Here is a 27543-nt window from a genome sequence, read left to right as displayed (position 1 = left end):
GATGGCACGATCAACCCATTACAATTTTTTTTTTTTTTGAGAAGGAGTCTCGTTTTGCTGTCGCCCAGACTGGAGTGACACAATCTCAGCTCACTGGAAGCTCCGCCTCCCAGATTCATGCCATTCTGCCTCAGCCTCCCAAGTAGCTGGGACTACAGGCGCCCGCCACCACACGCGGCAAATTTTTTGTATTTTTAGTAGAGATGGGATTTCACCTAGTTAGCCAGGATGGTCTCAATCTCCTGACCTCATGATCCGCCCGCCTCAGCCTACCAAAGTGCTAGGGTTACAGACGTGAGCCACCGCGCCCGGCCTACAATGTTTTAAAAAATTTACCTAGTCAAAGCTATTCCAACAACCAACAGGCAGGCCTCCCACTTTGTCTGCTAATTAGTACTTAAGTCAAAAAGTCTCATCCTTCACCAAAATTACTCTTATGCCTAAATGAGGCTTAGATACTATTATGGCCAATCAGGAGGGAACGAACATCCATTAAAGTATTTCCTGAGTGCCTAATATATTCCATGCAATATGAAACACAAACATAACAAGATACAGTCCTCTCAAGTTCACTGATTAATGAGTGGAGCTAGTGGGTACTCATTCAAAAAAGTTGGCTTGAGGTCACAGAAAATAGGCTAGAAGCATGGCACTCTATCGGGTTTAGCTTTTATAAGTTGAAAACATCTTTCATTCTCTATTCCATGTTAATTATAATGCAACCAGCTAGACAACTACCAATTCATACCCATATAACAACAATAGCCCTGAAAGAAGAAAGAAAAAGAAGAGTCAACAACATAAAAGAAGTTGTATCTCAGGCCTTTACAAAAGTCCCTTATCATTAACACTGGTATACAGGCTAAACATCTGACTACCATTAAGAGCTGTCTTATTTTTAGGATTAGCATAAATATCTTTGATGAAGAAAAACTGATACAATTTAATACAACAAAAAGTAAAACTACATTCAGATAATTTTAAATATTAAAATGCCTCCACTCCCCTAAAAAAGGCTAATTATATTGAAATACATATTTAAATATATTTTCAAATACTGTTAAACTTCAAGTTTAAAAAATGAAAACTTAGTAATTATTTATTTGTACTTACTCGTTTGTCTAATGTTCTCTCTCTCACAAAATTAAGTAAGTGATCATTGACCAGAAGAATATCCTTTTTAGCAGCTGTAACTATTGACACAATAACATCATGTCTAATAGCTTCCTCAGGGTCATGTGACCTCACTTTAAGATACTCTGAAAGATAACATTTTATTACAATGGAAACTTTAATAACTAAAATGTTTTTAAAACACTGCATGATACCCTTGAAAATAAGCCTTAGCAAAACAATACCTAAGTAGAAGTTTCAAGAAAATTAAGAGCCCAGAAAGGAAGGGAAGGAATAAAGAAGGAAAATTAGTTCTTCAGTCAAAAAACAGTAGTGACATCCAATTGAGTAGTAAGAGCCTCCTCTCCATTTGGTAGATTGAGTACTTAAGAATTCACTAACCTGACTGGGCGCAGTGGCTCACGCCTGTAATCCCAGCACTTTCGGAGGCTGAGGCAGGCAGATCACTTGAGGTCAGGAGTTCGAGACCAGCCTGACCAACATGGAGAAACCCCATCTCTACTAAAAATACAAAATTATCTGGGCATGGTGGCGTATGCCTGTGATCCCAGCTACTTGGGAGGGTGAGGCAGGAGAATCACTTGAACGTGGAAGGGAGAGGCTGCGGTGAGTTGAGATCGCACCATTGCATGCCAGCCTGGGCAACAAGAGCGAAGCTCTGTCTCAAAAAAAACAAACCAAAAAAAAAAAAAATTTAAAAGGTAGGGCGTGGTAGCTCACGCCTGTAATCCCAGCACTTTGGGAGGATGAGGTGGGTGGATCACCTGACGCCAGGAGACCAGTCTGGTCAACATGGTGAAACACCATCTCTACTAAAAATACAAAAAAATTAGCCAGGCGTGGTGGCACACAGCTGTAGTCCCAGCTATTCGGGAGGCTGAGGCAGGAGAATCACCTGAATCCAGGAGATGGAGGTTGCTGTGAGCTGAGATTGTGCCACTGTACTCCAGGCCTGGGTGACAGAGCGAGACTCTGTCTCAAAAAACAAAAAAACAAAAAAACAAAAAGTTTTTTAAAGGGGACAAATAACAAGAGAAGAGATCACAACAAGAGATCACAGCAAGAGATGTGTCAACAAAATTTTGGCAGATGGACAACAAGTAAATGTCACAGGACAAAGGAAAAGGACGAAACCCAAACGGGAAAGAAAACAATAAATAAGCTTATTTCCAGAAAGAACACTGAAAACATTTAAAATAGTTTAAGAACCTATAAGAATGGCTAAAAACAAAAAGACTAAAAACATAAAATGTTGTCAAGGATGCTAAATGACTGGAACTCTCATTCATTGCTGGGACAAATGTAAAACAGCATAACTAATACGGAGAACTGTTTTCACTGTCTCTTATAAAGTTAAACATGTATCTACACTATGACCAGCAATTTCATTACTGTTTGCAAAAAGAAATAAAAACATAAGCCCACAGAAATCCTTGTATAAGGCTATTCACAGTAATCACTATTAACAGCCCCAAATCAGAAACAACCCAGATAACCATCAAAAGAAGAAGGAAACAAATTATGGTATATTCATACAACAGAATAACAACAATAAGGAATAAACGATCCAGGATAAATTTCAAAAACACGTTATATGAAAGCAGACAGATCTCTCTCTCCATTCCCCACCCTCAAAAAGAATAGTACACACTGTATGATTCAACATATATGAAACTCAAAAACAGGCAAAACTAACCTACAGAAATAGAAATCAGAAAATGACGACAGAACTAACTGGAAGGGGATATAGGGGGACTTTTTGGCATCATGGAAATTCACTGTCTCTTCAAACATCAAACTGAACACTTAGGATCTGTACATTTTAAGTTAATTACACTTCTTTTTTAAGTTAAAAAAAAAACTGTAGCACAGACTCTGATATTTTCTCTAAAATACAGATAAATGTGAGTTAGGTGTTCAGGTAGTCATCCAAATACTTTACCAATTAGGATTCACAGAGCTTTCCATATCCCCCTGTGGCAGAGAATAATTGAGAAACTTGTGGAGGCATCTGTTATCTCTATGTCATATCCAAACATTTAAATATTAAAATATATACTACTTTATTATAAACTACTTCCCTTTGGTTTCTCCTGTATATTACAAATAGGGCAATTAATTTTTTAACTTTTTTAAGTGGATTGTTTTATCTATTCATTTTATTTAAGGGAGAATTACAAATTATTTGCTTAAAAAGGGAGGACTGGGTCTGATGAGGTTGAGAAGCACTATAGTATAAGGTTCACACGTAGAAAGTGAAATGATCCTGCTAGTCAGGAATGAAGCTGGAGAAATTTTAAATGAAACAGGGTATATGGGGTTTAAAAGAAAATAACTGAAGATGTGACTGAAACTAGTAAAAAAAAAAAAAATCAAAACCTCACTTTTTTTTTTTTTGAGACTGAGTCTTGCTCTGTCACCCAGGCTGAAGTGCAGTGGCATCATCTCTCAGCTCACTGCAACCTCTGCCTCCCAGGTTCAAGCAACTCTCCTGCCTCAGCCTCCCGAGTAGCTGGGATTACAGGCGTGCACCACCACACCCGGCTAATTTTTGTATTTTTTAGTAGAAACGGGGTTTCACCATGTTGGCTGGGCTGGTCTCAAACTCCTGACCTCAAGTGATCCACCTGCCTTGGCCTCCCAAAGTGCTGGGATTACAGGCTTGAGCCTCCGTGCCCAGTCTCAAGCCTCACTCTTTCAAACAAAAGCAAGGACTGCTTTACTACTCTTACACTTTTATCACTTTCTCTAGCAGTAAAAACCTCTGAAACCTGCCATCATATTTCAGGTAGGGGAGAAAGAAAGAATCTTCTACAGAATGAGTTAAGAGAAGGATAAAGCAAGCCCTCATCTGCAGCAACACCGAGTAGAAGTTAAAAAGCAAGAAACGACTGACTCAATAAGGCTATTGGGAAAGAGGAGATGGGAAGCCAATATGAGCCTAAGAAGGAAAGGCATACATTGGCAGGATATTTCCAGCACTGCCTCTCTCCTGCTCAGTCAGTATAAATCCTCTGTGACCTATGTAACCTAACATGACAGCAAGTTCAATGAAAGAAAAATTCTATCTAGCCATGTACAAATCAATGGTGCACACTGTTACACGTTATCAATGGCAAAAAAGCAGGGGCCTGGTTTTAATAACTGAAAAACATGATTCAAATATTTCAATTAAAAAAATTCAAAATCAGCCTGGGCAACAGAGTAAGACCCTGTCTCTTAAAAAACAATTTAAAAATCACAACTAAGCAATAAAACTTACTTTTAAAAAATTCAAAATCTAAAATGAAGGCATGAAAATAATAATGTAGTATAAATAAGTATTAAAATTATCATTTTGATTATATATCACTAAAATTTTCGAGAAAAAAGATAAATTTTAAGAGAAATGTGAACAATTACTGCATACTGAATTATTTAAAATTATTTAAGCTCCTTAAAGATGAGTGATACAATTAAAAATATTTTGGAGATACAACACACCTAAATACTTCAGAGAACAAACCCAATGGAATGGCACGAACAAGTAAGAGACAACGGGGAAAAAAAAAAAATAGGCTCTGAAAAACCAGATGAACAAATATAACCAATCTTAGATTCCCAAGAAAACAAAATCCTAAGCCAGTAGAAGAAAAACATGTCAACCAACTCAATATATACTACACTCTTCAAAAGGCATAGGAACTAGCAACAAGTACTTCCGTATCTTAAAACAAGGAAGAGAAGGAAGGACTGGGTGAAGGCTGTTTGAGAAATCCATTTAGGATACTGACCCTATTCCACAACAAAAGAAGTCTGGAGATAAATTCTATAATAAAAATATAAAACAGTAGCGCTAAACTGGGGGACATCAAACAGTTGAGGGCATGGATACTATACCCCAAAAGAGGATTATGTGACAACTAATCTGAAATGTGAATGCAGAAACCCATCATTCTTTTCCCAAACACATTAGTAACTCACCTTTAACTTCTAGATAAGATACTCTTCTATTGGAAATTTGACAGGATGAAGAGGAAGTATCTAAACTAAGGGCTCCCCAACAAACAACTTACTCTGATCACTCAAAAGTGAAGTTCAGAGTTGACAGACCCAACCATGTACTCAGAGTGTTCCAAATATTACAGCTTTTTATTCAGCCCCCAACTCTCACTCATGAACAGATAGCCACAGATTGCCAATCATTTGAGGAAAGCATATACTCAGGGCTTTCCAAACAGCTTTTGATTTAGCGCCCCTACTCTTAATCATGAGCAGATGGCCTTGGATTGCCAATCATTTGAGCAAAGCCTTTAATATGGAAAACAAAGACAAAAGCAAATATAAGGTGAAAAAAACAAATTAGCAGAAACAGACATTTTGGAAGAAAAAGATAAATTCCTCAAAAAACTACTATTGACACTCTCAGTGAAAATACTGTATTAGCAACACAAGAAAAGGATGCTTAAAAAAAAGGAACATCCAGAGAAAAAGGGAAGGAGAAAGGGGAAGTGGAGAAACAGACACACACACAAACGAAGAGGAAAGGAGGGGAAAAAGAAGGGAGGAGGATGGAAGGGGAGAGCAAAGATAGGAGGAAGAATGGATGACACTAAAGTCAATGCTATATAGCAGAAGCTCAGAGCAAGCAGTCTAAGGAGTACAGATGTGAGTAGGAAACCAGAAAGCTCCAAGTGGGATGTCTCCCAGAAAGGATGAAACTGGTAAAATATCTGCTTTTTTAAAATTATTATTATTATTATTATTATTTTGAGACAGAGATTCGCACTTGTTGCCCATGGCACAATCTTGGCTCACTGCAACCTCTGCCTCCCAGGTTCAAGCGATTCTCCCGCCTCAGCCTCCCGAATAGCTGGAATTATAGGTGCACGCCACCACGCCCAGCTAATTTTTGTATTTTTAGTAGAGACAGGGTTTCATCATATTGGTGGGGCTGGTCTCGAACTCCTGACCTCAGGTGATCCACCAGCCTTGGCCTGTGCTCAGCCTGAAGCTAGAATTTCTACTGCATAGTTCTCACGTAGGCTGGAAGCATCTACGAAAATGTCTATCTCCAGGAACAATTATTAGTTTCTTAGTTTAAAGACAATTCTAAACTTATTTTAGACATTTGGATTTAAACAGGTCTTGACTTTGACTAGATTATAAGACTAATGTTCTTTAATATTTTAAGAACTTAGGTGAGTCATGGTAAACTAATTTAACCAAGGCAGAAGGAAAGCTTGAGTTCAGGAGTTCTAGGCAAGCTTGGGCAACATAGCAAGACCTTGTCTCTATTTTAAAAAAAAAAAAAAAAAATCTAGCTTCAGAGAACAACTTCCATGACCTTAAACTAAAACAAAACTTTACCTACTGCCCCCCAAAAAAGGGATTTTTTTCCCCTATGAAACTTTTTTCCACTGAAGAGCATGTAAGAATATTTGCTGTTACATATATATAGTACCTGTTAAGTCCTTTGCTAAATCAGGATGGTTCATGAGACAATGGCTGGCAAATTTCACACATTCCAGGCGGATCGGTACATGGATATCATTAAACCTGATAAAATATAAAGGCACAGAGTGATCTTTAAAATAAGAGAAACAGACATGCATTAAATCTGTACCCAATTTATATTTTTCTAATTAAAGAAAAAAAAAGTTTATGAAGGAAAATGCAAAGTAGAACCAAACCATTTTACAAGGTTTCTGATATAAGATGTATGTCTGAATGCTCTGGAACCTCTATATAAACTAGGGCAATCTCCTGTGAGAGCTATGTGATTTTAAGGAACCTGATTAAACCATATACATTAGGCTCAAATATAAGAATGACAAAAAATTTCCTATAAACATTATACTTTCAAATACATCTATTTATGCAAGTGTGCATATACCGTTCACAGAAATATCATAAATCCCAAACTATGTTTGAAAGAAAACTTTCCCTAAAGTATTCCTTTTAAAATATAGGGCATTCACTAATGTATGGCAGATCTTACACTAAACCCTATAGTATATTACATGACTCTAAAAGTGTACCCAAATTACTACTATCCAATTACTCATCACAATTATTACCTTGCCACTAATGGCAAAACCACTTTTTACATTACATCTGTAAATATGTATGTATCCCTAAAAAGTTAAAATTCTTTGGTTGATATGTCACTTAAGCCTCTTTTAATCTTTTGTTTTCCCTCCAACTCTTTTTTTTCCCTGTAATTTGCTAGAGCAACTGCTGTGTGTGTGTATGGTTTTATTCCATAATTTAGATTTTGCTAATTGTATCATTCTGATATGAATTAACAGGCTCCTCTCTCTTCTAAATCCTGTAAACTGGTAGTTAGAGCTAAAGACTTGATCATATTCTGGTCAATTTATTTTTGTCAGACTACCAAAACACCATAGAGGGTATTGTGTTCCTCCATTAGGAAGCACATGATGTTGAGCTGTCTCTGATGTTCTGATCTGATGAGCTGAACACTGATGTTCAGTCTGTATACGTTACTTTATCACAGAATGTAAAATAGTAATTAAGAAAAAAATTAAGTATCAAGAACATTAAAGTGAAGCCAAGATTTTTCCATTCGATATTTTCATATGTCTTAATTCTATGAAATCAAAAGGCTCCCAAATCTTACATCATTCAACACCTAAGAAACAAAATTTAGCATTATAAAGGAGAGGGAAAAAGTCTTCAAAATCAGCACCAAATTACTCATAAAAATTAGAAAAAAGCATATGTTCCATGAAGTATACCTCCCCTCCCAAAAGTTATAAAATCTAGCCTCTGGTCCCATATAGCTTCCTGAGTGTTTTGAATTCAGGTACTCAATCCTATATACTTTACCATTTCTCAGGTAAACATGCACCTTACAACAATTAAAAATAAATATACTAAGATGTCTTTTAAAAGACTAACTCCTTAAAGTTGGTGTTATTTAATACTGTGTAAGTTTCATGTCATTAATATTAAAAGGAAAAATTACAATAGGATAGAAAGGTGACATACACATTTACATTAGGATTTCTCCAGTTAAAAACCAAAAAAATACATCCCGGCTAATCCAAGTCTTAATTTAAAGATATAATAAATATCTATATAGTAAAAGTATTTTTGTTTTAAAATATTAAATAAACTTTAAATTGAGTTGCATAATTTAAACTGATATTCTTCCTTACTGTCTAAAAACTTTCCATTGTATTTAAAAGAAAAAAGTTGGCTTAACTTGACTCACTGAATATAATTATTGAGCTAAATAAGAATCAAGAAATCAGACTGGAGATTTGAAGCTTAACAAACACTTATCAAACATCTTATATTCTCATTTAACAAATCAGAAAAATGAGACCAAAATATGAAATTTACTGTAATCACTGACAGTTTTTATTAAAATGAAAAGAAAGTGGTGATACCATTGCAAATATTTCAACACAAAGAAAATAAAATCAGAGTCTTTAAATCTTACTTTTTTTTTTTTTTTTTTTTTTTTGAGACAGTCTCGCTGTCGCCCAGGCTAGAGTGCAGTGGCAAGATCTCGGCTCACTGCAAGCTCCACCTCCCGGGTTCACGCCATCCTCCTGCCTCAGCCTCCCGAGTAGCTGGGACTACAGGCGCCGCCACCACGTTTGGCTAATTTTTTTCTATTTTTAGTAGAGACGGGGTTCACCCGTGTTAGCCAGGATGGTCTCGATCTCCTGACCTCGTGATCCGCCAGCCTCGGCCTCCCAAAGTGCTAGGATTACAGGTGTGAGTCGCTGCGCCCAGCCAGATCGTACTTGTTTGTTTATAACTTAACTGCATTATTTGTTATGAGAATAATTTGAGGGGAAAAATTCTCTTTTTTTCTGAGTCAAAGCAGGTTTCAGCCAAGGCATTTGTCGGGCTTTTAATATTTCAAGGTCAGGGATCTCTTTAGAAAAGGTAATGAAATGAATACCTCTCACAGAACAGTGACATACACAAACATATGCAAAATTTTGCAACCATTTCAGGGATTTTGTGCATCATTCAAACCATGCAAGGAATCCAGGCCATCATTTCCTTTAACTGAGAAATACAGAAAGGAAGTTAGGAAGAGAAATATAAATAGTCATTTCTTTATTCACTCTGTGAATATTCTTATCCTGTCAATATCTCCAAACAATCTAATTAATTTTAATTAATTTGTGGAGGGGCTCTATCTCCCAAAGAGGTATTTTCAGTTGGAATTAATCACTGCCTTAAAGTAATAATATTAACTTCATGGTCATAATACCCTAAGAGATAGCTTTAAAATGTATTATCTTTTAAAAATTACTGAGGATAAAGACTAAAAGAGTAATTATAAATATAGCCAGTCATTAACAACTTTCAAAACTTCCAGAGAACACAGTTTAAACGTGGATAATGTTTTTTTTACAAAAACGGTCAGTAGAATCATGTATTAGTTTTAAATGGGAAACCAAAATCATATACCTGCCCAAGTAGCACTGCCAAAGTGGCTTGTTTTGAGAAGCCAATTCCGAATCCTTTGCCCCAAACATTTTTGCCAGTAGTTTAACAACTTGTAGGCGCTCCTCATTATCATTGCTCTAAAATAAAACACAATCACAGCTTTAAAACCATGCAGTAGATATTCAGAATAAGGCTGCCCATTCTTTGCCACGATTTCCCTGATGCTCCAATTCCACAGAAAATCTTTCATGAACTCTAAATGAAAAATTACATAAAAATGCTCACTTTACTTCTCACAAAATTAAATGTCATCATAAATGCTCTAATTATCTCAAATTCCATTAAAGAAGTACTCTTTCATGAAAATACATCTTTAAAGTTTGTTCCAATGTTAGAAGCCCCTCCTACAATTAAGGTTTATTTCTATTCAGAGTCAAAATAAACTCTTATAAAACCTACCCAGGACCCTTGAAAAACTATGTGTGGTTTTTCAGAACAGACACTGACAGAGGCCAGGCCTACAGAAAATTGAAAACTCTGTGTGAATATACTTTTTAGCTCTATTAGTATGTGCTAAAGTCTCCCAGTAAGACCCTTCATCTACATAGACCAGATTTCTAAAAGGAGCTCAACAGTAAAAAGAAGAGGACTTAAACCTGTGAAAACTCAAATTTGTTTTATATACTACACTGGGGACACCCTAGGGATGTGAACTCAATTTTACTACTGATTTTGGCACTGCCAACAAATGACTCAATGGATAAGTGAATGAGCCAGTCACAATACTAGACTTGAACATAAAGTGCGGGAATCGAGTATATCAAAAGGCATTGATATTCAAGGTGCTATGGAAATGTCACTACACAAATTGTTTTTAAATTTTCAACCAATGCCACAACCTGCCATGCCAAGAGCCCCCACAATATGACCTAACTCATCTCTATTATTTCTCTCTTTATTCCTCTAAGTATTATATCTCAAGCCTGGCTGTACATTAGAATCATCTCAAAACTTTAAAAAAAAAAAAAATTAAAACAAGAACAACAACAATAACAAAAAAAAAAAAAAAACCTCAATTTCCCAAAACTCTGAATCAGCTAGTCTGGTTTAGTGCCTGGACAGCTATTTCTTTAAGTCTTAACAGGCAAAGATTCTAATATGCAGCCAGGAGTGATTTAAACTTACTTTATGCTATCTTCCAATTATAATTCTTTGTGTTCCACAAATTCACCCGGAACCTTCCTACCTCTATATGCTTCTGCATGCTGTTTCCTTTGCTTCAATTGTACGCTGTTTGTATCTCTTATGACACTTATAATATCTGGCCTCATATTAGATCTGGATTTTTTTCCTCTTCCTCTCATACTAGATGTTAAGTTTGCTGAAAGCAGGGATGATAATTTCCTTATTTTTGTATTTCTCATAGTGTGTAGGAACATGCATAGCATTTACTCAATATCTTTACTAGAGAAAATCATATAAACCAACAAATAATTAGAGGTGTGACTACCTGCTGCCTCACCCAAATCACTAACCACATTAAAAAGGGGACAGGAAGGCCAGTTAATTGAATGACTCATTTGAGAAACATACCGAAAACATACTCCAGAATATAAGAAGAATACTTATGTACTGGCTACTTGGGGTGTTCACATTACCAATGTGGACTGTTTTGTTTTTGAAAGAAAATCAAAATTTTTAGACGCAAAACTCATTTAAGAACTTTTCTGGGTCCACAAGGATAAATAATTATAACTAGCTTTACTTAATCTTATTGTAATGATTTGAAAAAGAAAAGTATATTCTCCAATTCTGCAAATAAAGCTCAATTTTACAGCATAATTTAATGTCAAAGCAGTTAGGAACATGCTACCAAAAAATTTCACTGGGTCGGGGGTGGTGGTTTCTGCCTGTAATGCCAACACTTTGGGAGGTCAAGGCAGGTGGATTACTTGAGGTCAGGAGTTTGAGACCAGCCTGGCCAACGTGGGGAAACCCTGTCTCTACCCAAAAAATACAAAAATTAGCAGAGGTGGTGGCGCATGCCTGTAGTCCCAGCTACTCGGGAGGCTGAGGTGGAAGAATCGCTTGATCCCGACAGGCACAGGTTGCAGTGAGCAAAGATCACACCACTGCACTCCAGCCTGGGCAACAAAACAAAAAAAATCCTCTCAAAAAAATAAAAAATTCACAGAACTATATAAAAAGCAAACAAACTTGCAACATAAGCACCATGAGATAATATGCATAAAGGGAAAGCATTTCACACTATGTGGATAACAAACTCTAAACTATTTTTATGGCCTAAGTGGTCAAGGGAACTACTATAAACTGCGCCTTGAAAACATAAGCTTGATGTATAGCTAAGACTTCAAAAGTTAGTCACATCCTAGAATTTATCTGGAAAATATCTGGAGGAAAATACCATCTTGCTAACCTTACTAATCATTTATTAAGCAGTTACTATTTGCTAGGCACCTGCCAGGCACTGAAGATTCACAGACAGACAAGGCACAAATATGTGAAGATATAATAGTAATACTCCCCCTTCATCTCTTACATTCAGTTAAAACTATTGTAAAAATTAAAAAGCTATAAATAATGCTCTTTGCTAATAACTTGGTTGGCAGAATCATATTATTTTTACAAGTTACCTTTAATTTAAATTCAAGCTGGGGTAAAACAGAGAGCAGCAAATGACTATCAATATTGTAGAGCTCCAAAATTAAGTCAAAGACATGCTCTGACAAATCGCTGATAGATGTTTTCCCAAGCATCAGAACCTGATTAAAAAACTTTTGAGAAAGAAAGCCTATCATTAGTAGAAAAACCAGAGACAAGATGAATGTTTTCAAAATCGTAATTATTTGACCAAATTCATCATTATTTTATACAAAATCAAATTAGGCATATCAAAATATTTTCTAACATTACATGGGAAACCAGTACAGGCTACAGGAAAAGATAAAACATGGAATCCATCTTGTATACAATAAAACAGACCGAAACATTTCAATAAACATTCTACTTTTCAAATATACTCTGCTCCCCATTATAATACTGACTATATTCTATCCTATATTATTATTTGTGTATATTTCTGGATGGTTAATTTTATGTGTCAACTTGACTGTATTAAGAAATACCTAGAGAGCTGGTAAAGTATTGTTTCTGGGTGTGTCTGCAATGATGTGTTTGCAGAGGAGATTGGCTTGTAGACTTAGTGGGAAAGATCTGCCCTCAGTATGGGCAGGCATCATCCAAATAGGCTTGAAGGCCCAATAAGGCAAAAGGATTCACTGTCTTCTGGATTGGGACATTCATCTCCTATCCTTGGACAGCAGCACTCCAGGTTTTCCTGCCTTCAGACTCCAGAAACTGCACCAGCAGCCCAGTCCCCTGCTAGGTTCTCAGGCCTTGCCTTCTGCCTCTGAGAGTAACACCACTGGCTTCCCTGGTTCTCCAGCTTGCAGACAGCCTACTCTTGGACTTCTCAGACTCTGTAATCTCATAAGTTAATTCCCCTAATAAATTCCCTCTCATACATATACATGTGTCTCTCAGTGTGTGTGTGTATTTATACACTATGTGTGAATATACACACACATATATGTGTATGTGTGTCTGTATATACATACACTCACTCACTATTGGCTATTTCTCTAGAAAACCCTGACTAAAACAATGTCTTAATCTCCCCAAGGGTGAGGGAAAATAGCTTGTTCACCTTAGTACATACAGAAGAAAACATCATCCCATAGATACAGCCTTCTTACATTTTCATAGAAGGCAATTCTATGTTTGAAATATGTAATTTTTTACTTCTGATGAAAAACTACCTCTTTCTAATCCTTTGTCTTCCTTTACGTTCTGATGTGTACATATCTACAGGGTTTACAACACTAATTAAAATCCAATTAAAAGCACACACAAACACAAGGAAAATCCAAATTTAAACAATTTTTCCCTACCATATAGCTCGCTCTAACTAGTTTCCACACTCAGATCATTTATCATATTACTACTGAAATTGGTAAAGACGCATGGCATAACTGTCAAGTTCCTTTCTATTTAAAACTTTCCAAAAACATAAAAAATTAACCAAAAGCATACCCCGCCATATATCCTTCATGGTTTCCTGCGTCTCAGGGGAGAAGGAGTCAAGGATTCTTTATACCATGCAAGCTGCCCTAATCTCTTCTGTGACAGTTAACGCACAACTGGCTTGATTACGCTTTAACTTTCTATACTGAGAGTACAAAGTGGAGGATTTCATATTTCTGTCTTTTCTGCTTACTTTTACTTCTTACGTTGTTTTTATGTGACTTTTGAAGAAAGAAGAACAAATTGTATTTTGTTATTCTTTCTTTATTAGTTTTAAAACGAACTTGTTTGTCCTTCCTATTTATCAATTTTATAGGAGAGAATTTCATGACATCAAAGGTTAAATTCTTACTCAGGCTGAAAATAAAGTGGCTTTTTTGCTTCCATTCACAAATTTTCTCCTGCTTAACACATAGTAAAATAAATACTACCTATTTAATAAATAGTATTTTCCTTAATAAAGAACAAAAACCCTTCCCAATCTCACCACCAAAGTGGTCAAACCATCATCATCTTCTAACAGTCTGGGAAAAACTTATTTGAAAAATTAAGAAAAAAAAATCATTCCCTGGTTTAATTTCTCACAAATTCCATTAAAAAACATGTGTTGAACACTTTTATAATCTCCAAAAAGACAATGACCAAGTTGGTCTTCTCCAGTGTGTAAAAGCCTACCTAGCACAGTGCCTGATACAGAGGAGGCACAGAATATATGTTTGGTAAATGAATAAAAAATATGCAAAAGACAGTATGATACAAATATGGGTAAAACAATCCGAGCCCTTCCTAAGGGCTGAAAATTTAGTGGAGGCAGATTTAAAGTTGATTAAAATATTTCCTTCCTAAAATTCTTTCATTTACAAATGGGTGATTATATACTACAAATTAATTTTTTTGTACAGCAAATGCCTCCTAATGAAAGATGTCACCAGTCAGTAATAAATTCTACTTTAATTATAAATAAATTATTAAAAATTATTAATAAATTCTACCTTAAATATACATGGCTAATTTTAATTACAAAGTGCTTTCACATTAAATAACACATTCTCTACCACCACCCAAGCATTACAGGTGCAAAAACAGAGGCTCAGTGGAATTAAGCAATTTAACCAAATTTTACCTATTCCAACAAGGATTGGATGTACTTTTTTCAGTCCAACAAAATAATTTTTTGCCATATCCTAAAATTTGTGATAGAAAAAAGAACTGGTGAAAAATAACATCATTAACAATGATGCATGTAGGAAATTTTTAGAATTATCACCATGTACTTTTTGTTCTTGACATTCCATTTTACCTTTTAAACAAATATATATGTGCTGCTCAGCTTCCTAGGTTGTTGTGTTACAACAAATTCTATTTTAAAAAAATAACCTAGGCTGGGCATGGTGGCTCACGCCTATAATCCTAACACTTTGAGAGGCTGAGGCAGGAGGAATGCTTGAGCACAGCAATTCAAGAACAGCATGGGCAACATGGTGAATGAAACTCTGTCTCTACAGAAAGTTTTTTAAAAAAGGAAAAATTTGCCAGACATGGTGGTTCATTCCTGTAGTCCCGGTTACTCAGGGGGCTGAAGTGGGAGGATCACTTGAGCTTCAGAAGCAGAGGTTGCAGTGTGCCAAGATCACACCACTGAACTCCAGCCAGGGTGCCAGAGCAAGACTCTGTCTCAAACAACAATAACAAAAAAATTTAATAAATAAATAACCTATACTACCACAGTGATTTCTTAAGTCTTGATATGTAAGAAACACTATCTATTAAATAAAAAAAGAAAAAAAAGAATGTGTCTGTATGTGTGAATGAAAACCAGAAAAGAGAGAGAAGTAGGGTTATTATCTCAGTATCTTACTCCTATTTTTACTTGCTAATTCTCAACTAGGAAGATCAGTAAATAATGGCTTTTTCAACTGTAAGTCCAAAAGGGCTAAGAATGATTTCTAACACTGAACTAATTTTACCCTACTACAAGACAATTAAGTTCACTAGAAAGTGATTTTATATGTAATTATAAAGGTTTGAAATGGAAACCTAAGCAGACATAAAGGAACTAAAGGGAGGGAAAAAGCAATTCTTATTTCTTAGCTAACCTTCAAATAAGGCAAGGAATAAGAAAACAGGGAGAAATAAGAAAATAGTGGACAAGGTACTGGGAGAAAGTATATATAATTCAATGTGTGCTCAGAACACTCTGCTTGGCCCCTGCTCCCCAGCTTTCGATATAGATACAATATGAAAGTTTGGGGAGTTCACAGGGGAAGGATTCTATTTCTGCACGCAAGAATAACAGGAAATTAACACAAGGTATAAGTGATAAAGAAATGTTTTTACCTTGATGTATTCTGGGATTGTTAAAAATATTTCCTCAGCCTTTTTTTCTTTAACTTCTATTATAAATATTTTCAAACATACAAAATTTGAGAAAACCATGTAACGAACCTAATCACCTAACTCTAATAAGTTTCATCATCTATTGTGGATTTGTTCTTTTAATTGCCCCAATCAAATATTGATTTTCCCCAATCAGAGTAGAGATATCAATACGGTACAGTGATCTTTTCTTATTTTAATGCCAGAAAAAGAAACCAAAATAAGATGTGTTCCCCCCCAATTTGCCCAAAAAAAAAAAAGAGAAAAAAAGAAACTGGCTTGGCAATATGAGTTTAAATAAATGGCCACCAGGAGGAGCTCACCTAGTGTGCTCTAATGGCCCATGCAAATAGTCATTTAGAAGTACTTGAAGCAAGGGAAAAGGATAATTACAGAATGTTTAAGTCTAGGTCTACACACTTCAAGTGCCACTAAGCCAATGATGAAAAAACTCAATCCAACCAATTTATCTCAGCCAACACCCATAGCTTAAAAACTGCAGAAACCAATATTTGAAGTTCCCTGACAATCTTGGAGCAATTAAGATAGGTTACAGAATTTGATTCCACAGCTTCTGAAAGTTTACCCTTCAAAACAATTTCCTTACAAATTAAATTAACTTTTCCAAATCATCGTATGTTTAGGATTCTCTAAGGCTATAAGCCAGAAACAAAAGCTGGAATTTATTAGGTTACTGTTTTATGAAGTATGTTAGTTTTCAAAGTACATCTTTTCATGATATATTTCATACACTGACTTTAAATTTGTGTATACTACAAGAAAAACTCTCCCTCAATAAATTTTAGGAGAATGCATAAGTAATTACTAAAGGCTTTCTTTCTTACTTTACTCAGGAATGCAAATTTATATCCTTTACTTGTCTGGAGGTGAGTGAAACTGAAAAGCAGGTGGAAGGACTGTACTGTTATACAATTCCAAGCGGCACCATTAACACTGTACTCTACATTTGTATTCTAGGAGGCACCATTCACATAGAATATAATATGAATACTGCCACCTAAATCTGTACAACTCAAAAGAACTGTGGAGAGAAAATAAAACTTACCATAAACTTCTGTCAGTGAACCTAGCAGCTAAAAAATATTTCTTCTAAAAATAAATACAAGATAGTCAATCATAAGTAAGTAGATTTGGGGTGATACTGAAAGGGCTCATTTTATTACAATTGTTCCTTTTTTTCAGAAAAGATAGATTTATATGGAATCTACCCCAGGAATAGCAATAGATAAGCAACTTTTACTAAATCACTACTGCCATTCATACTTGCCTTCAATTTCTAGGTCTTAATATTAGTTCATATCTTCTTCTTGTACAAATCAATTTAAGCTCCAAAAACCTGTAAGCAATGTCTCTGAATAATGAAAAGTTCCACATGTTTTATCTAATTACATTTAACTCTATTTCTATCAGTAGAAACAAACAGAATATCTTGCTAACCAAAATAAAACTGTTTAAGTTCTCAGGTAATTTGAAAGAAAATAAAGAACAAATAGGATGAAAGCAAGCCTTCCAAAAAATATTAAGCAAGAATAATTTTAAGAAGGAGAAAGAAAATATATTACTTAAGGGTTAAAACAACACAAATTTGTTGTTTTTAAAACTATATACTATCTGACGAAATTTTGCTTCTAGCAAGTCTTTAAATTTTCGGTTAAATCCTTCTGACAACCAATTACAAGTAAGACTTACATTGGTAATATATGGCTCAATAGCTTGAGCTGTCCTCTTCAGTAAAGCCTTTGCCAAATCATATGCTTGCTTGTTTAAATTCTGAAAAATATAAACAGTGTCTATATTATATATCTCTAACATGAAAAGCAAAATATTACCTGTATTCAAAATGCTACTCTTGAGTAAATGAATGAAAAAACTAAGACTCAACTGGAATAAAAGAGAGAAGGCAAAACCACTTTTCTTTTTAAGGACTAACTGGCCTACTGGATCTAAGATTCCATCCATGTAAGGATAATTATATTCTCTTCCTATTTTGTTCATAACATAATGTAAACCACATAGAAATGGTTAATAAATGCTTATTAGATAGAGTCATTCTAGATCTAGTCCCAAAATCAAATCAGTTAATTACAAACACAGGTTGTTCCACTCCAGGTCCAAAAAAAACCAAAACATCCTAAGAGAATGAACTATGTTCTAGTGTGGGCAGCGATGGGGAACCATAGGCAGGGAAGGACAAAGGAGTTTTCAGCAGCTGTGGGAAAGCAGATTACTCAAACACATTTCAGAGCACAAGTAAGTAGAAGGATACAACAGAAAATACAACAAATAGTAAAGTATGGAGGGAAGACAACAAGAAAAAATATCGTAAGAAGATATGTTTCTCAGAGACTTTGATAATGATACAAGGAAGTAAAGATAAAAAAATGGAGTCACTACTCCAGTTTAAACATATTCCAGAGAACAGGAACACTGTATATATCCTTAAACACACACTCTTTACTCAGCATATTTTTAGATTTACCTGCCTTAATGCTTGTATTTTATTATTTCATTCATACTAACTGCTGTTTAGATATGATATACTACAGATTCTTTACTGATTCTCCTATTCACTGACATTATGTCTTGTACAAGTCTCCTTATGTAAATGAGAAGTAATTTTCTGTAAATTCTATCTTGGCCAGTTTTCAATTAGGCTGTTTAGTCTTGCTCTTATTTATTTTTAGATTTTCTCCATAGACTCTACGGACTAAACTTTCGTCAATTACAGATGTTCCTCTACTTATGGTGAAGTCACATCTCAATAAACCCATAGTAAGTCAAAATGCATTCAATAACCCAATAAACCCATCATAAAGTAAGTCAAAGCATTAAGTCAGGAACTGTCTGTACATGTATAACATACCTTAGTCTATATTTGTCTTTTCACAGTATTTATGGTGTCTTAAAGTATGGAGACATTTTTCATTTTTTTTTAATTGATATGTATGTAACAACTGTGCTTATTCTGGGGGTACATGTGCTGTTTTGATACATGTATACACTGAGTAATAATCAAATCAAGGTACCTGATATATCCATCACCTCAAATATTTATGTTTTCTTTGTCCTGGGAACATTAAAATCTTCTCTTTTAGCTATTTTGAAATGTAAATTATTGTTAACTATAATTTCCCTACTGTACTATCAAATACTAGAAAGAGGCCAGGCACCGTGGCTCACACCTGTAATCCCAGCACTTTGAGAGGCAGAGGCAGGTGGATCACCTGAGGCCAGGAGTTCGAGACCAAGGCTAGCCAACATGGCGAAACCCTGTCTCCAATAAAAATAAAATGAGCCGGGCGTGGTGGCGGATGCCTATAATCCCAGCTACTTGGGAGGCTGAGGCAGAAGAATTGCTTGAACCCAGGAGGCAGAGGTTGCAGTGAGCCAAGATCGTGCCACTGCACTCCAGCCTGGGCAACATAGTGAGACTCCACCTCAAAAAAAAAAATAAAATAAAATAAAATAAAATAAAAAACTAGAAAGAACTATGCCTTCTAAGTGTATTTTTGTACTCCTTAACTTCTCTTCATTCCTCCCCTCCCCAGTTCCTTTCCCAACCTCTGATAACCACCATTCTATTCTCTACTTCCAGGAGACCTTTTTTTAGCCCCCACATGAGTGAAAACGTACTTGTCTTCCTGTTCTCATTTTATATCACTTTACAAAATAACCTCCAGTTCCATCCATGTTGCTGCAAATGACATAATTTCATTTTTTTATGGCTGGAATAATATTCCATTGTATACATATACCACATTTTCTTTATACACTCATCCATTGATAGATACAGGTCAATTCCACATATTGGGTACCACAAATAGCTTTTATTTTTAATGTAATCAAATATATCAATGCTGTTCTCATACGGAGTTGCTCTCTGTATCTTTAAGAAATTCATTCCTATCTTGAGGTTAAGATGTTTATTTTCAAACAAAATTTTTAAAATTATACTTTTCAGATTTAGACCTTTATTCCACCTGTAATTTATTCTTATGTATGGTCTGAAGTAAGTATCTAATTTTCATTATTTTCCATATAAGTGCTAAACTGTCCTAAAACCATTCATTAAATAATTTCTTATTCCCTCTTTGATAACGTAATACCCACTCTCTCAGCTTCTATATAAGGATGCTTCCATTAAGAAATTCTCCATTATTTCCATATGTCCCTTTGTCTATCACTGACTGATTATGGCCAAAGGGGCACATGAAAATAATGTCAAGATTAGGTCCCTGTTTTCCTATTCTTCTTTAAAACTGTTTGGCTATTATTGGTCATCTGCTCTTTCATGTCAATTTTAGATTCATCTTGTCAAATTACACACAAGTGCACATGTTATCGGTTTCTTTCTTTTTTTTTTTTTTTTTTGAGACAGAGTCTCACTTGGTCACCCAGGCTGGAATGCAGTGGTGTGAACATGGCTCACTGCAGCCTTGACCTCCCTGCAAGCGATCCTCCCACTTCGGCCTCCCAAGTAGCTGGGACTACAGGCATGCGTCACTTCCCCAGCTAATTTTCATAGAGACAGGGTTTTGCCATGTTGTTCAGGCTGGTCTCAAACTCCTGAGCTCAAAGTGATTCCCCCGCCTTGGCTTTCCAAAGTGCTGGGATAACGAGAGAGAGCCACTGAGCCTGGCCTTGGTTTCTATTTTTGATTGAATTATTGATCAGTATGCAGAAGACTGACATCATTATGATACTGAGTCTCCCCTTCCATAAACAGTAAATCTCTCAACATATGTAGGTTTTCTATTACGCTTTTCAGTCAATTATAACAATTTTCAACATAAAGGTGATACACATTACGATTAAATTTCTAAGTACCTTACATCTTTGTTAAAGTTACAAATGAAAAATGTTTGAAATTATGTTTTTGTATCTGTCTCACACCTTCTAGAATGTTCTTATATTTTCTATAAATTTGTCTGTACACCATTTTGTGTTTTCTGCACAATCACATTTCGGTTTAGTTTCTTCTTTCTAATCCTTGTATACTGTATTTGTCTTGTCTTATTCCACTAATGTAATACACCTACTATAATGTGGATTAAAAATAGCATGCTTAAGATATGGAACCAATCTAACTGTCCACTGATGAGTGGATAAAGAAAATGTGGTATATATACACCATGAAACACTACTCAGCGATAAAAAGAATGAAATAATGTATTTTGCAGCAACTTGGATGGAGCTGGAGGCCATTATTCCAAGCGAGGCAACTCAGGAATGGGAAACCAAATACTGTATGTTCTCACTTATAAGTGGGAGCTAAGCTATAGGTACACAAAGGCACACAGAGTGATATAATGGACTACAGGGAATCAGAAGGTGGAGAAGGGACAAGAGATAAACACATTGTGTACACACTGGGTACAATGTACACTTCTCAGGTGACGGGCACTAAAAGCTCAGATTTCACCAGTACACAATTCATGCATGTAACCAAAAACCACCTGTACCCCAAAAGCTACTGATATTTCAAAATATATAAATATAAATAATACCAAATTTTTTAAAAGCATGTTTGCCTTTTTGCCTGAGTAGAGGCAATATTTTTACAATGTTCCTCACGTCAAAGAGAATGCTTCAACATTTCACCATTAAATACTGAAACATACATTATCTCCTTATCAGTTTAAGTTCTATTTCAAAGTTGCTAAGTTACAAATTATAATGAATTGTATCCATCTTTTTCTGTATCTATTAAAATTTGTCTTTCTCTTTGATCTATTAAACAAATATCTTAGTCTATCATTAACATTTTTAATGTTACTCCATCCTTGTATTCCTAAAATAAAGCCAATTTGGTGATTATCAACAGTATTTTAAATCATTCTGGAAATTACTATTTTATATTGGAAATCAATTAGCCTATTTTTTTTTCTTGCTTGGTTTGCACCTGGTTTCCCTAGGAAGATTATTCTCTGCTCATAAAATGAGTTATGGAGTAGTCCTTTCTTTCTATAATTTGGAAGTGTGCTGAAGGTTAGGAATATTTGCCACTTAAATGATCAACAGAAAAATCCTGGTAATGGGTTTACAGATCCTTTTGTTGTTGGTTTGAGTTCTGCTGCTGTTATTATTTTTGCTGCTGCTATCGTTGCTATTGTTGTTTGAAAAAAAGAGCTTTGTTTTATAGGCAGAGTTTTTAAAACCAACTAAAAGTATTGGTTGTAGGCTATTTGTCTTGATTTTCTCTCAAGACAAATTTCCCAGGTTATATTTTCTAGGAATTTATTCTAATTTCAAATATGTTAGCGTAAAATATTCCTCATGGAATTGTCTTTTGATCTTTTTCATGTTCACTGTTTCTCATTTCATTCTAAAACTATACATAGATACCATTTCCTTTTTTGTGATCGAGATTTCCAAGCATTTGCTTATTTAATACATTTTTCAAATTACTAACTTTGGGTTTTGAGGGAATGTCACTGTGTTTTCTATTTCACTAATTTCATTTCTTCACTATTTTCTTCCTTGTATAATTTATTATCATAACATTTTTATTACTCCTTGAAATGGACATTTAGCCATGACGTTACACTTAAAGTGTATCCTGTAAGTTTTAATATGTATCACTTATCATTTCTAAATATTTTAACTGCCATTATGACAATGTTTTGTCAGATTATATGTTTGCCATTAAATTACTGGTTTTGTGTTTCAAATCCTATTTTTATAAACTCAGTTTACCTGATTTATAATCACTAAAATACATGTTAAAATGGAACACAAATAGTGAATTTTCTTGTTAATTATGCTTGTCATTAAATTAGCAGTTTTGTGTTTGAAATCCTCAATCTTTTTATAAACTCAGTTTACCTGATTTATAATCACTAAAACACATGTTAAAACGGAACACAGGTAGTGAATTTGCTTCTTTCTGTCCATAATTCTTTCACTTTGTGTTTTATATATTTTGAGCCTGTGTGCATAGAAGTTTAGAAATCTTCCTGAGTACTGAATCTTTTCTTATTATATAAAGCTCTTCTTTATCCATTAAAGACTACTAGGTCTAATATAAGCTATCTTGGTTTTCTTTTGGTTTACACTTGCCTGGCAAGTACTTTTTCCATCCTTTTATATTTGACCTTTTGTGAACGTATTTTGGTTTTATTTCTTAGTAAAAATAACCACCCAGATTATGTTCAATCTAGTCTGAGAACCTGTCTTACATGGTAAATATAGGCCACTTACATTTACTGTAACTCTTCCTTTTATTATAATCCTTAAAATTTTAACATAAATGGTTCATTTAAAGTTCAAATTTAATAGCTCAAAATGCTCCTGATTATCCCAGGATCATATCACTTATTAATTCCATTAAACCACTGTATTTTACATAAGATTACATTTATTCTCTAACACTGCAAGTGAGAAGTCAGCAATCAGTTTAGCCTTCATTCCTTGGTAAGGGCCATGCCTTTACATTCTGGGTGCTTTATACATGATTTCTCTTTCAGAATTCCATAATTTCAGGACGGGCCAGGACAGGGATTTCCTCTATTTTTTTTTTCACTCTAGTCATGGTACTTTTTCTCACTATTCCATAAATTAATGGCTTTAACCAATTCTGGAATATTTTAAGCTAACTTCTACTCGAATATCATCTCTTCTCAATTCTCTATTTGTTATTCTGAAATCACTATTAAATATGTCAGACCTTATCTTTCATGTTTCATCTCACTGTGCCTGTATAATTTCCTCACATCTATCCCAGTTCTCTAAATATCTTTTACATACAATTCAATCAAGGTTTCTATTTCGGTGGCCATTTTTCCTTTTCTTTTTCTTTCTTTTTTTTTTTTGAGACGGCGTCTCACTGTGTCACCCAGGCTTCAGTGTGCAGTGGCACAATCTCGGTTCACTCTAACCTCCGCCTCTCAGGTTCAAGCAATTCGCCTGCCTCAGCCTCCTGAGTAGCTGGGATTATAGGCGCACACTGCCACGCCTGGCTAATTTTTGTAATTTCAGAAGAGACAGGGTTTCACCATGTTGGTTAGGCTGGTCTTGAACTCCTGGCCTCAGGTGATCCACTTGCCTTGGTCTCCCAAAGTGCTGGGATTACAGATGTGAGCTACTGCACCCAGCCATTTTTCATTCCTAATGAGTTTTTCTACTAATTTTCTCCTTTAATATGTCTAGTTCTTTACCTCTTAAACATTTTATCATTAATCCTTTCAAGAGTATTTATAATTTTTTAAAAAATTTTGTCAGAATGTTTTATTCAGTGTCATTCACTAAACTGCAAGGAGCTATGCAAGTTATGCAAAGGGCTGCAAAACAGTAATTGCCTTGAGAAATTTCCACCCTAAGCTAAATGGACTAAGCAAAGATTGAATCCGTAAGTACTTGGTTTACTAGATCCTACGATTCTAGTTTCTGGAAGTACCTACAGGTCCTCTCCCCACAACAAGGCCAAAGAGAAAATGTGTAATCAGGAAGGGTGGGTTTATTTTCCCCAACAGTCTTCTCCATGACAATGGATGGATGGAGACCTCAGATGGCTCTGGTAGTCAGCTGCTCAGCGCAGAAAGCCAAGCTAGATACTGGATTTGTGTCTAGGAGGGTTTGCCTTGGCACAGTTGACAAGTGGATGAGGGTTCCAGAGAGCTAGGCTGAGAGTCCAGTCAGGCACAGCCCATTTGAAAGGCTTAGCAGGTCTCCCCCTGGGAATTCAGCCTTCCTCCCTAGGGCATTCTGTGGCTAGATTCATAACCTCTGTCTTCTCACCTGAGCACACAGGCAGTAGAGTTTGTGGCATCAGGACAGGTGTTCGTTTGTCCAGGGGAAGTCACTAGCTGGGCCCCAGGCTGATTTTTAAAAATGGATTAACAGGGATTATAACTAGATATGGGCACCAAGGTGAAGGAGACAATGGGACAAGCCTCTACAGATCTTCTTGCCAGCTTCCCCCTTCCCTCTTGTGGTCACCAGAGGCAGAAGTGAGGCTGGTCTGGGTAGAGTCAGCACATGGTGTGCTCCATTCAGAAGGTGCAACAGGAAGGAGTGAGAGGTGGGAAAAGGAGCAAGATGGCAGCTGACTAGGAACCCACAGCACACCAGGACCTGTGAATTTTATTTAATAAATATATTATCTGAATTTCTGAGCTCTAATCTTGCTATTAGTAGTGTCTGCTAAGTTTCAGGATTCAGACACTGTTTTCTTTAAGAGTTTGATTTTTGAATTATGAAATCATTTTCACTCAAGCATTATTTGTGTCAATCCTGCATAGCTCTACACTGAGACTGTATCTTGCCAGAGAGGTCTTATATTTGCACAGATAATTACACTGGTGATTCCTGTCCTCCTCTCCTTAACCCACAGCCTTCTAAATTACAGAACCGTATTTCTAACTGGAGATTCAGTCATTTCCTAAAATCAAAACACAAACACACACACACACAAACACAGAAACATAACATCTTAACATCACACAGGCAAAAAACACTGTCACCAACATATTACTCCTCTCCCATTTAGTAGAGACTTCCCTTTAAATTTCACCAGTCCTCTCTATCTACATTATCACCATCTTTTAGTTATGGCTCTACTCGGTTCCATCTTCTGACAAGTAAGTTATGTAACAGCATCTAAGTAGCTACTAACTCACTCCCTGAAATACACTCTATACACAACTGAATCAAAACAAATATGTTATTACATGAAATCTACAATTTCTTACTAGTGACTAAGTGTATCTTTTTATTACACATTAAACACAATAAATATGTATTAATATAACTAAACCAATAGATTCTCTAAAAGGTTAAAGCAGGATAAGCCATATTTAGAACCTAAGCACAAATTTTAAGCCTTACTATTAACAGGCATTAGACACATTACAGTATATATTGTTACTCACCTTATGAGCAGGTACCAGATTTACTAAAACTGTATCCAAAAGCTCCTGAGACACTGTATCACCTTCACAAATAATAGAGCTCATAAGGTCTACCATGTGCATATGGACTTTCTGATTGTGGCCATTGCTGAAATTCAAAACAGATTTTGTTTCAATTACAACTGAGATATACAGGATTTACTCTTAAGATGATACTGACAAGCATTATGCTTCACAAAAATAATACTAAAATATTAAATAAAATTCTACGTATATTCATTTAAAGCTTCCCTCTCTCCCACATCATACAATAGTATACAAATTGTATTTTTAAGCTACATTTCTTAAATTATTTTTCCCTAATTTTAACCAGTCTCACAATCAAAAGTAATTACATCAAAAGTAACTTCAGTTCTGCCTTAAATTCAGAAAATTGAATTGCTTTGAAGTTAATTCTAGTAAATAATTTTAAAGAATACACAAAAAGCTCAAATAGCCACATGCATTAAGAAGTCAGTATGTATTTTTTATAGACAAATAATGCAATCCAAAAAGTTTTACATTGGCCTTATGCCATTCCTCTAACCAATAATTACATATAAATACAAAATCAAGCTCTATTCATTTTTGAAACATGTATAAAAATAAATTTAAGTTGTGTTAAAAGTTACATCTCTTAGCCTTCTAATATTAATTATAACAGTTTATGCAGATTCACCTACATGTTCAAAATTTGTTATCTTTTTTTAATGTTACATACTTAATAAAATAAACTTACTTTATAACTGAAAATAAGGTTCTGTATAGCTGGGTGAAAATTTCATTGCTATCTTCTAACTCAAAGCATATGTTATATGACTTGACCCAAGCAATGTTCTAAATATAAGAGGTAAAAAAGTGAAAGTTAAACATTTTGATTAGTAAAAATATATAAACAAAAAAATCAGTTTAAAATGTCATCTCGAGATACAAGATATTGCTTACCTCAAGTAAATAAAAATACCTATTGAATTGTGGGCTCTTTGTATCCTCTAGCCCCTTCAACTGTCTTGTTATAAACATAAATATATCCTTAAATAAAAAAAAGACAAAGTGCCATTCAGATTATGAACACTAAATGAAAATATCCATGAAATCCCTAGAATTTATTCAGCACTCCTGTGTACATATCATAATAAACTATAAAGAGCCAGAAAAAATTTTTATTTGGCTAAAATTTTTTTAAAGTACATCTCTGTATGAACAACATTAAATATCTTACATTAAATATCTTACTATCCTTCATAGGAAAACAGTAAATCATTTACCATAATCTTAAAGTCAAAAAACTTCATCTTACAACAAAAGATAAACAAATAGACCTGAAAACTGAGACAGCTAAAATTTATGCTATTTTTAGAATAAAAAGTGTTGCAATGACTGAGAGCTGATCAGGTCTCCTGGAACAGCAAAATATATGGTAATTAAATAGCAAAAGCAGTTTAGGAAACAATTTTTGTAATTGCCAAATGACAATACAATAGATACCACAGAGAAGCTCAGACTCTTAGAAGTCAATTTGTCAAGCTTCCTACTAATCATTGTAATTACTTGCTTTTCCCTATCTTTCTAAATCTATTCCCATCTCATATTTTTGACTAAT

General features: G+C 35.0%; 1 protein-coding gene across 2 annotated transcripts in view; it reads right to left on the bottom strand.

Moving 5' to 3' along the window:
- Positions 1–27543, bottom strand: part of PDS5B (PDS5 cohesin associated factor B) — a 182770-nt gene that overhangs the window by 85263 nt on the left and 69964 nt on the right. For both annotated transcript variants that reach the window (XM_025364578.1, XM_025364579.1), the window contains exons 4-11: positions 26886–26972; positions 26680–26777; positions 25923–26049; positions 17743–17823; positions 12207–12347; positions 9574–9689; positions 6578–6672; positions 1114–1259 (exon numbers count right to left, since the gene is read on the bottom strand). In XM_025364578.1, the coding sequence (XP_025220363.1) occupies positions 1114–1259; positions 6578–6672; positions 9574–9689; positions 12207–12347; positions 17743–17823; positions 25923–26049; positions 26680–26777; positions 26886–26972 (891 nt within the window). The remainder of the gene's footprint in view (positions 1–1113; positions 1260–6577; positions 6673–9573; positions 9690–12206; positions 12348–17742; positions 17824–25922; positions 26050–26679; positions 26778–26885; positions 26973–27543) is intronic.

The sequence above is a fragment of the Theropithecus gelada genome, chromosome 17 (assembly GCF_003255815.1).
Source record: "Theropithecus gelada isolate Dixy chromosome 17, Tgel_1.0, whole genome shotgun sequence".
Classification (NCBI taxonomy): domain Eukaryota; kingdom Metazoa; phylum Chordata; class Mammalia; order Primates; family Cercopithecidae; genus Theropithecus; species Theropithecus gelada.
This window is presented reverse-complemented; position numbering and strand designations above follow the sequence as displayed.